This window comes from Diorhabda sublineata, chromosome X (assembly GCF_026230105.1).
Source record: "Diorhabda sublineata isolate icDioSubl1.1 chromosome X, icDioSubl1.1, whole genome shotgun sequence".
In the NCBI taxonomy this organism is placed as follows: Eukaryota; Metazoa; Arthropoda; class Insecta; order Coleoptera; family Chrysomelidae; genus Diorhabda; species Diorhabda sublineata.
Window position 1 is genome coordinate 22,092,162 of NC_079485.1, and position 12,297 is coordinate 22,104,458.

Here is a 12,297-nt window from a genome sequence, read left to right on the forward strand (position 1 = left end):
TTGTGATTCAATTTTATGTTTACTCTGAATTATTCTACAAAGAGTAGATTTTGGCACATTAAATTCGGCACAAACTTCTTCGCGTGTCTTCCCACTTTCATAAACGGATATTAACTGCAGTTTTTCACGTAATGATAACGATTGTAGCTTTCGTTTTGGCATTTTTCAAATAAACATCTGTATGATAGTAAAGCGAAACTAAAACTGAAGGTAATTGAAGCTCAAAATTTGTCTTACGTACTTGATATTATGTGTGGAATTTGTGGGTAGAATAAGAATGAGTAAACAAACAATGTTATCTCAGTTACAGAGGTTTATGCATATAAAATTTACTCGCTGTCTCAGTTATAGAGGTAACTATGATGATAAATCGAAAGAACAAATCCCAGATATAGAGGCTTACCTCGTCCCACTAACAGAGGTAATTCAGTGCCAAAGTGTTGGGACCTCAGTTTTGGTCGCCATAGATCCACAGATTGCTTTTATCTATGTCAAACATATTCAGCAATCCCTAAACAATTAATTAGGGATAATTCAAACTTTTTAGTCATATTCGAATAATATTTAACGAAACTCAAGTACATATATGATGATCATGTGAATGTTGACATGTCTTTTCAAAATTTCTTACGATAGATAAAGACTGCCACCTATCTTCTGCTAGATATCGACAAGGATTTGATGAATGTATATAACAATGAGATGTTCCAAATACATCAGTCACCATGAATAATCAATTAACTGCACATTTAGTTAAATATAGGCAGGCTCCTAGAAAAAATACAAGAGCCTTAAAAGCCATATTGCACAGTCACAAACACTACTAGAGAAAACGTATCAACCAATAACTGAACCCCTTAAGCAGTTACTCACGACAATAGAAAGACTTGTTAAGCAGGAACGTGTGAAATCAGAAGCACCGGAATCTCCAGATGTGTTTGCAACATCGAACTATAAACAATCAACTAGATCGTTTCATATACTAACATATGTAAGTCCCGGTGAGCAGCTCAGCAGTACACTTATGGAGCGGCCTAGTTTTTCAAGAAATGAAGATACTTATGAAACTAGAAATGTTGACGGTTACTTACCGGATCGTACTAGAGTGAATGAATACATTGATAATACAATTAGTGATTTTCAACAAACCATTAATGGTACGAAAGTGCTACAAGAGTATTTTTTTCAATATGCATCACCGAGTATATTGAAGGGATAATAAAGAGATACTTATGGTGTTTACGATCACATTTTAGGTATATTTCATAACTCAATAGAGGAAAAATTTTATATTAGTGATCCAGAAATCACTTTCAGACCTATAACACAAAATAGAAGGGAGGTGGCTGGTCCTAACATCAATATTAAGGGGGTTACCTATCCTGGGACACCTGATTTGAATGAGCTACTGTTCAGCAAATATAATTCCATAATCCGCTTAGTATTGGAAAAGGAAAAGCAACGATATATGAAAAAACCGGAAAGGATATGTTGATGGAATATACTACCAAACCAATTAACCATAAATACTTTGATGATTACAATGAAATAGTAGAAAGATTAGAATTACTTATAGATTCTCAGGCTACCGGAAATAGCGGCCATTCAAACAAAATTGTATCTATTATTGAAGAGTTGAGTTGCGTGAGGCTGGCATAATTCAATAAATAAAGCGAAAACTAAAATTTTATATCAGTAGTTCGTAGAACATCATACAATGTCTGTCAACAAATTTGGTAGCTATTTACTTTCGAAATCAACCCATGATCCATGGAGTGATATACTTAATTTCAAGTGTATCTCATTATAACGCCAACGGTGATGTAGTAATAAACAATAACATTTTCAAACTTCATGCACTTGCTAGTATATCAATTATAAAAAAAGATGTTGTCAAGTTTAAATTAGGGTCATTTGCATTGAAATACTGCTAAATCATCGATCGAAGAAAATATGTGATAATGTGTGTAAAAAGAATTCTCCTTTAACCCTCTCTCGAAGATTGGAAGACAGTATTAATACCCATTTTCAAATTGTATAAACCATTACAACCAGCTAAATAGTCATCGATTGGCGAGTTAAATTTCAAAAGTAAAGATTTACTTTTTTAAAAACTTTATTTACTCGATGACTACAACAATAGGGGATAGAATGAAGACTAACTGTATCAATGAAAGTGTAACATAATGATAGTTATTATATTAACAGGATGTCTACATATGTTTGTTTCTTTGCTGGGAATAGGGATAATTTTGGAGATATGGAGCAATTCGTTGGCTAATATGGGCACTTTGAGAGTTACATACATATAAAGTTTGGAAAGTAAACATAAGATTTATTTTGATTATTTCTAATAAAGTACGAATATCAGAAGCAATTTCATCGTGTGAATGGATAGTATGTAAAAAATTAATGCTTTCTTCCAATTCTTTTTGTTTAATCAATTCTACATTTAGGGTTTCTTGGTTACTAAATGAATGATATTGTTCTAAGTGAAATTTGAATATAGTTTCTTAGGTTCCCAATTTGAATATGGATAATAATTTCGTTGTTGAGTCTATTATTTAAAGTATTCGATTCTTTGAGTATTTTTTGTGTAAAAGTTAGAATTTTTTCGTGAATTTGTTTGCCAACGTTGAGTAATCTGTACTGCAAACGTATGTAACTTCGAAATTTCGGAGATTAATTCATTTCCGTTTGAATTAACTTTTCGAAGGTTTTCTGAATTAATTCGTTTTGATCGAGATTTCCGGAAATATATTTTATTACTGAACCAAGACCGTCTACTAAACCTCTTTTGATTATTTTATTGGGTCGTGCATACATTCTAAGTTTGTTTATATCTTCTGAAAGTAATTCAATGTCTCTTTGATAGATTTTTGCCAAAGTTACTGTTGAGTCGTCAAGTCTACTAGCTAAATGAACTTGATTTAAAACTAATTTACTATATGAATTTTCGATTTCTTCGATACTTATTCTAAAATAAATCTTATGATAGTTGACCTTATATTTTCCTAATCCTAAATTATTTAAAATGTAACCTAGGGGCTCAATTGTTTTGACTTGAAGTACCTGGCTGGCTATCTTCATGATTAACCTGGAAAGATTTAGTATTTTTAATCAGGTGTTTGCTGATCTTTTTAGATTTTTGAGAAACTATTCTATTGTTGGATCTATTTGTATTTACTAAAATTTTCTTGTATTTTGGTTTAATTTTATTTCGTGGTTCCATATCTAGATAAACAACGTCTGTTTTTGGGATATCATCTTTACTTTGTAGATTAATTTTATCCAGCTGTTTGCTGGATTGATTATATATAGGAATAGCGGTTGTAACTAAATCAGTAATATTTTTTTCGATTTCTGTCTATGAATTCTCGTTGAAGTTGAATGTGCTGTTTCTATGGGAAAATTGCCGGTATGAGATTGGGGGTTGTATAGTAAACTTTTATGTGGAACAGTGGCATGAATTCCTTGAAGGTTTCGCTTGTGAAGTCTCTTGCATTGTCGCAAGTTATTTGTGAAGGGTAGTTATAATGGGAAAAATAATGACGAAGTTTATTGAGTATAGTGATTGAATTCGAATCACTAATTTCGTATGGAGAATAGATCCAGTATTGTTAAAAATTGTTTTCTATACATAATACGTCTATGTGAAGGTTTTCGAAAGGTCTTTTAGAAATTAGAGGGCCGGAAAATGGTATTTTTCGAGGGTTTCTATCGTATTCTGAGGTGAGACATAATTCGCAGTGATTAATATGGTTCGTTACTAATTCTTGAATTTTTGGAAAATAATACGTGTATGTGCTTTATAATTTCAGTAATACCATTATGAGTTTCTGAATTCTGAATTCTGAAGTTTTGTATGGATTCGATTTTATTTGGGTTAGGTTTGATACCATCAGGAGTTATGACGTGGCCTAAGAAGGCAACTTTCATTTCAGATTTGTCTATTTGAACTTTCAAATTATATTTTTCTAGTTCGGTAAATATTTGTTTTATATGAATAATATGATCTTGGGGAGATTTAGAGAAAATTAGTATATTGTCCATGTATATGAAACATGACTTATAGAGAAATGGGCGAGGAATAGTATCCATGACACATGGACATGTTGGAAAGTGGCGGTAGCGTTTTTTTAGACCGAATGGCATACAAGTATATTCGTAATGGCCATTATCTACTATAAATGCAGTTTTTTCTGCCGAATCTGGGTGTATCTCGATTTGGTGGAAACTTTGTGCTAAATCTAATGTGGAAAAATGATTGCTTCGACCAAGACTATCGAGAATTTCATCGATACGAGGAAGGGGGTATTTGTCTTCGATAGTTTTTTCATTTAGTTTTCGATAATCGATCACTAATCTAAATTTCTTCTTACCACTGGTATCCATTCGTTTGGGGGCGAGAAATGTAGGGAAACTGTACTTGGTTTAATTATCTTATTGTCTAGGAGTTTTTGAATCTGACTTTGAATTTGATTTGATTTTTGGTAAATTGGTACGTCGTCGACTGTTTTAATATGATGTTTAACTGCTTGAGTGAACGTAAAGTCTGAGTTTTCGTTATAAAATATGTTTTTAATTTTTTTGCATAGAGACATTAGTACATCTTTTTCTTCGGGTTTCAGGTGATCCGTTCGAAAAAGTAGAAATATATATATTATTATAAGATGGTTTAGGCTTTGTTTCGTCAAATTTTGATAGAGGTTGAACTTGAAGAGATTCATGGAAATTGATAGAAATATTATTTAATGACATCTCTTGTTCTATAGGTATTTTGCAATAACCGCTTCGGGCTAGAGCTATACATTATGATATGTGGTGATTTCAACTGTTATCATATTTATTGGGGATCAATAAATATAAATACTACACAAGATAACAGATTAATAGACGCTATAGATGGAACAAATTTAATAATCTTAAACGATGGGACGCCAACGAAAGTTGGTTGGCCCAACGAAAGACCTTCGCCAATAGACCTGACACTAGACCATTAACTTTGATCTTGATCTTGATATCCCGTCAATATAATCCATCATCTATATTCCATCAAGAAAATAAGTCCTCTGCTGATTGGGAGTGTTTCCAAGAATACATAGTAACAATATAAACTCGATAGAGTCTTCAATAGAAATAATATATAAAGCAGCATCTAAATCTATGAAGTGTCGTACTGGCGGTTTCAAAAAAGAGTCAAAACCCCTTTGGTGGGACAATGATTGTGCTCAAACTATAAATAAACGGAAAAACGCTTTCCAAATGTACAAAGCCACTGCAAATTTAGAGAACTATCTTTTACGAAAAAATATGCTAGCTAGACTCTACTCAAGTTTTGTCCAAATATAGTGAAAGCATCAATTGAAAGCCCCAACAATCATCCAATCGATAAACCCTTTGATGTCTTAGAACTGAATATTGCAATCAAATCCACAGGATCTACAGCTCCCAGTAATGATAATATAACATATGATATTGTCAGAAATATGACTTTACCTGCAAAAAAAAATTTTTACAAATTTTTGACAATTTTAACGTATGGTGGATAGAAGATAAAACCACAAAAGGACCGAAATTTATTTAAGTCTTATCGACCCATATCTCTAAAGCCCTTTACAAAAAAAATTTTTGAAAGGATGTTCAAAAAAAGGCTGCAATGGAACAAAATACAATTTTACCCTGCACACAGTACGAATTTATGAGGGGCTACGGCACATTCGATGCAATAACTAACTAAGTAAATGATATACGAATTACATTTTATAAAAATAAATATCTTGTGGATCATGTCTAAACTTGAAAGGTGGACGTGGATATCCATTTACTGAAAAACAAAATAGTAGACATTGGTTTCAGTAAAAGGAGTGCTGAGAGTATAACACAATTATATTATTCGGGTACACTTTACATAAAGGATCATAAAAATATTCTATACGGTCTTAGAATTATTCATTGCCTCAGGAATCTGTATTGAGTCCTTTATAATTTAATATTTATTCTGCCGATTTACATACACGTTTTTCAAAAACAAAAAGATGTATACAGTATGAAGATGATATCTGTATATACTCCATCCAGGATATATATGCCGATTATCTTAATATATTGGAAAATATGATGCAATCTGTAATAAAGTGGACTGAAGAAACTGGTAACGCCCTCTCAACCAAAAAATGCTCAATTACGAGTCGCTAGACATAGACTTCACACATCGGAGAGCCTAACTCTATATGGACCAATATTGTCGGTACTAAACGAGTATAAATACTTTGGTATCATAGTAGATAGTAAATTACTACGGTTCAAACATATAAGGTATATGATAAATAAACGTGAAAAAGGGTATAGTCTCTTAGAATGTGTTACAAACCGCAGATGGGGTGCAGCCCCTTTTATTGCCATTATGTTTTATAGGGCTTATGATAGATCGGTAATAAACTATGGATGTTGTTTATATGAATCGAATTGTGATAAAAATTCATAGCAAATAGATCGTATGCAATATGAATGCCTTAGAATTTGTCTCGGTTCAATGAAGTCAACACCACTGAATGTATTATTAGCAGAATGTAACGTACCTCCTTTGTTTATATGTCTCAGAAATATTTAATTAAATTGGAAACTCTCAGGCCAAATATGATAAACAATTTATGTATAATATCCAGAGAACACCTCATAATTCGATATTGGAGGTTTAAAACCACACCTCCACTTGCAGAAGCCTTCATTCAAACCAATGAATTCAATTATATATAGAAAAACTTCATCGATATGTAATATTCCTTATCAAGCTATATTTGAAGTCCACAAAGTCCTAATCTCTAATTATACAGAATGTTGTCGCATTAACTCAATCCTGTTGAAATTTATACTAGCAGAGTTTGCTGACAAGACAATAATATATACTGATTGATCTAAGACAAAGCAATTTTTACGAATTAAATTACTCGATATTTCTGGCATATACGAGTATAATGCGGAGCTGTATGCTATCTTACAGAGTTATTCCTAGTTGACATCAAATAAAAAAGATGGGGGTTGTGATTTTATCTGACTCTAGATCACCACATGCCATAAAAGAGACTCATCTCGAAATAATGAAATATCCTATTTAATGTGACATCAAAACTATATCATTAAATTTGAATATGACATCCATTTGGATTAAAAGACATGTTGGAATACATGGTGATGAAGCAGCTGATCGATTAGCAAAATATTCAGTACCAAATGGAGTTTTTCGTAACGTAAAAGACACCTATTTTCCTCTCTATCCTACTGTACCCTCATTCCCGAACTGTATTTTCAAATACACAACTTTGAAGTTTTACTCAGCAAGTATACTTGAAATGAAGACTGGTCATGGGAGATATCCCGCTCACCTTGCCAAGCTGGCTATTATACAATCATCAACCTGTACCTGCGATGATAATTCTTGTACTTATCTCAATCACATTTTTTGGGGATGCAGCAATTACATTCATAAAACAAACAATTTTTAAGCAGAGATAACTTTAGAACTATTAGTAAATTTTATCAATGATATTGAAATTAATATCTAAGTAGTATCACAGAAAAATTCTGTGGCTGATGGACTTGCTTCCAAGCCATTTTCTTTCACTCACATCCTTGTACCTTCACGGAATCATATGATTTATTGATTTTAAAGTTTCTATATTCATTATCTTCAATTTATGCATATAATTTTCAGCCATTCTTGTCTCTACTGAAAATAACTTGTCATACTTTTGCATTGAATCAACTTTGTTACTTCCCTCTCATTTTCTTCAAGTTCCATTAAATTCCTTTCTTCTTTAAAATACTCTCTATGTTTTACTTTATCTTTCAGCCTCTTCTTCTTTCCTATTTCTTCATTTGAAATATCATTCTCTCTTCTTCATAATTTATATACATCTCATTAAAATTCATCATATTCTCCCATTTTTTCGTCTATTTTCTCATTTCTCTTTTATTTTATTTCTTCTTTTATTCTATTAGGTTATTATTAGCTTAGGGTATTAGGGTATTAGGGTATTATTAGCTTATTTAACAGTTTAGTTTCTTCACACTAAAGACGTTAATTGAGCTAGTTTGAAAAGATATACGGATGAAGTAACACAAGTGACTTATTTTTTATGAATTAAATCCTGAATGTTTTCCTTTAATATTTGCAAACAAATGATTCGCGACAATATTTCTTAAAACGCCATATATGAGGTTTGTATGTTATGTTCATGAAAGATATGGTACCGTTAAATGTTGTTTCAATTTTAAAATAGTAAAAGATTTCTATTGTATTTTCACTAAATGCATTGTATGAAATTTTCAAAACCAACAAAGCTTTTGCCAGATAGCGATCTTGGACAAACATTTGTATAGTTCATCAAATTAACATTTCATTTTTAAATAAAAAATCATCTAACTGAATCCCATATAATTATTTTTTCATGAATTTTTAGTCATATTTTTTATAAAATGATAATCATAAACTCAGATTTGTATATATTGATAAAGTTTTGTGTGGATATATAAGGTAGCATATAAACCCTTAATGTGGGTCTCTCACAAATGAAAAATTTACTAGTGAAAGAATGGCAACGAATATGAATTCTAAGATACTAGAATGCTGTTCGTTTAAAGGTTTTCAGTCGATGAAGAGATTTCTTACCGTTTTATTTCCCAAATTTCTAACTCTACAACTAAGATAAGCTGATTTTCCAACAAGAGCTGTTACATTATTTGGAGTCAGAGCATCAAAGTAGGGATCGAAACGGTTTTGTGGAATAGCAAGTGATCCCATTGGTAGCGGAGAAAGAGTCTCACTCTCTGGAAGGGAGTTATATCCAGACGCGGAAGATGCCATACCTCCAATTACCAACATCAGATCTGAAAATAAATTACGAATTAATAATATTTAGATATTATTGTATATACAGTGCTTTTCAGATAAAAGTAATATAGCAATAAACCAATGAAAATTCTTCTTCCTACGATTTTTTAAGCATAACGAAGATTTGCAGTTGGATAACTATCATCAATATTGTTTGTTTGGGTCCTTTTTCGTCTGTCTGTGTTTAGCCCGCTTGTAATAGCCCGAGGAGACTCTTTAATAGTTATTTTTTTCTTAGTATTATCAAAATCAGCCAAAAAATTTGTTCAGCTATTCAATATTTTTATAAAATAAAAAAATAAAAATAAGCAATTCTGGATGCAGGTTGCTTATCGTAGATCACAAAAATGGAATAGAGAAATTTCCAAAAAACAGCACCAAAATAAAACTAACGTTTATTCTGAGACATCGACAACAGAAGGGTTTCTGTGATCTACCATATTGGTGACTCTGAAATAATGTCCAGTTTTTTAGTTTTTTAATCAGCTCTTAAATGTTCGGAGAGTTTTGAATGTTGTTTCGAATAGTCAGTAAAAAATTAGATTTGAGTTGGCACCTTTTGCTTATAAGCTTCAATACGGATCTCTGAATATGATCACAATTTTAAACTAAAATGGTTAATTTTTTGGTTCGTCCCAAACATACTTGCGACATGTAGCGATACGTTCGAATAAATAATAATCAAATTATGCTCAAACAACTCATAGAAATGGATATATGTAAATGACCAAGAAAGCAAAATGCATTTAAATCACCATACACTTTGGCGTAACCAATACGTTGATTCTAAATATATTTTTTAAGATGCCACTTCCTCCGTTACAAGTATAACATTCATATATATATATATATATATATATATATATATATATATATATATATATAAAAAGAAGTCTAGGGGTGTTAAATCCGGTGACCTAGGTGGCCACTCCATCATCTGCCCCCTTCTACCTATCCAAAGAGCGGGGATTGTTTCGTTTAAAAATTGTCGGACAGGCATAGCGTAGTGTGGGGGAGCTCCGTCTTGTTGAAATACCAGTAAATCTTCGGAAAGGTTATCATCATTTTCTATTATTGTTGTAATACGTGGGTCAACCCCTTCCCTGAGTAACTCAAGATATGATTCACCATTTAAATTTCCGTTGATGAAGAAACGTCCGACAATGTGGTCACCTAGGATACCACACCAAACGTTTAACTTTTGGGGATGTTGTGTATGGAATTCACGCATAATATGTGGATCACTTTCAGCCCAATATCTACAATTATGCCTACTTACTAAGCCATTTAATGACCATGAGCATTCATCAGAAAAGCAAATATTGTTCAACAATTGTGGATTGTTATTGATAATTTGCGTCATTGATTCGCAAAACTCTAGACGACGATCAAAATCATCTTCATTCAACTCGTGCACCAACTTAACTTTGTATGGGTGGTACTTGAATTTATGTAGAACTCGGAAAACTGTAGAAGATGAAACACCGATCGCTCTACTTATTGTTGACAACGATTGGGGTTGTTGAGCCTCTAAGCTGACTTGCCCTAAAATTGCCACTTGGATTGCTTCGTTATTTACGAGTCCCTCTCGCTTATGCACTTTATTGCAAACAGACCCGGTTGTGGTAAATTTCTCCATCAGTTGAATTACATACTTATGAGTTGCATGTCTTCCGTCATGTAATTCGTTAAATATTCTAGCAGCAGCTCTTGCACAATTATTATTTTGGTAGTACAAACCTACAATTTCAATTCTTTCTTGCAAAGAGTAAACCATTTCAGAGAAACAAAATAAATAATGTATCAAATTACACTATCAATAGTGACTACAAATTCTAGTTGACAATGTCAAACTTTAATAAAAAGTAGAGTTTTTTGTTGTTTGGATTTTTTAAGTAGAATAAATAGCACAGTTAAAAAGATTAAAGAGTTTGAACTGTTGTACAACCCATTTTAGTACAGGCAAATAAGGTGAAAGTAAATAATAAGTAAAATTTGTGCTCTTAAAAGAAAAATTGTTTATCTCATATACTAACCACTTAAACCTACAAGTATTATACATTTTTGAAATCAGCTCAAAGAGGAGTATCCAAATTTTACATAAAAAATATGAAAAGTAATTTAAAAAAATAAAGGGGATGCTGCTAGGGGTGAGGGGGTGGCTTTTCCAGTAAGTTTAAATAAGCCATAATGCTTGCCCCTTCCAACATAAATTGACGTGTTTTTGGATTTTTTCTAAATACCAGTATTACAAAAGTTATTAAAGGTGGATACTTTTATCTGAAAAGCACTGTATATTAATATACAGAATATATGATTTGTTAATGGTTTGAGAAACTCTTTGCAAATAACTATGGGTGTATGGGCTGGAATAAAAAATGCAAAATTCAAAATGGCTTCACGTCCACAAAATTTTGTATTATTAATCAGTAAACAGTATATCAAAGTCATCAAATTTGAGAAAAGAATTCCTCAATTACCTAATGTTTGATATTTAAGAACTGAACATTCCTTGATTCGTATAAAATTCAATTATCCCATTCAATGGAGATTTTTACCCGTGTTTCTCTAAAATATAAAGGATAATAGAAGCCTTCCTGGCAGCATCATCACAAAAAGGTGACTTATGAGGATTATTCTTTATAATGATAGATGAGAGAATCTATCAAATCAACGTATAATTATGGAAAAAGAGAAAGAGGGAGAAATGCTTTATTGTCAAAAAATTGTTACAATTTTATGACAATGTTTGTAGACACAAGCTTATAAAAACTAAAAAACAGACATAAAAATAACTAATAAAGATAACACAAACGGAAAAAATTTCAATATACAGAAGAAAACCACAATGAGTGACAAAATTATAGGTGATAGTAATAGGTAATAATTAGTATATTTCCATAGCAAAATAAAACCAGTATACAGCATGCCCGGAATTAAATATTATTATTAGAATAGAAGTTGTTCTTGCATTTTTTTGCATTGTAAAATATTGAGTCCTTAACTAATTCTGAACGTGGAGTATAAAGGTGAAGATTGTGGCTCAAGTTCCTAAGTGCAACGATCTTTCTGAAATTGGAAAAGTGTGCTTATGAATTAGAAAAATGGATTCAAAGATTAATGAGGAAGTCAGAATTTTTGATCTTTTAAAGAAGTCCCTGCAATGAACTCTGCTGTTTAGTCCGAGTGAATTTCTAACAGCTCTCTTCTGTAGTTTGAAGATTCGCTTCAATCGAGTCGCACCACACGTACCTCAGAAGAGAAGGGCATAACGGAGATGCGACTCAATAAGGGTATAAGGAGGTGGATAAATTCACTTTTTTGGAAACTGATGTTAGCGCAAAACAGGAGAAACTTAATTTCTTTAGATAGGCGGCAATGTGTAACTTTACAGATTCAACGAC

The 12,297-nt window shown here is 32.0% G+C and overlaps 1 protein-coding gene across 2 annotated transcripts in view; it reads right to left on the reverse strand.

The window, feature by feature from the left end:
- The window catches only part of LOC130451353 (junctional adhesion molecule A), a 151,216-nt gene that overhangs the window by 84,712 nt on the left and 54,207 nt on the right, over window positions 1-12,297 (reverse strand). For both annotated transcript variants that reach the window (XM_056790318.1, XM_056790319.1), the window contains exon 2: window positions 8,672-8,889. In XM_056790318.1, the coding sequence (XP_056646296.1) occupies window positions 8,672-8,889 (218 nt within the window). The remainder of the gene's footprint in view (window positions 1-8,671; window positions 8,890-12,297) is intronic.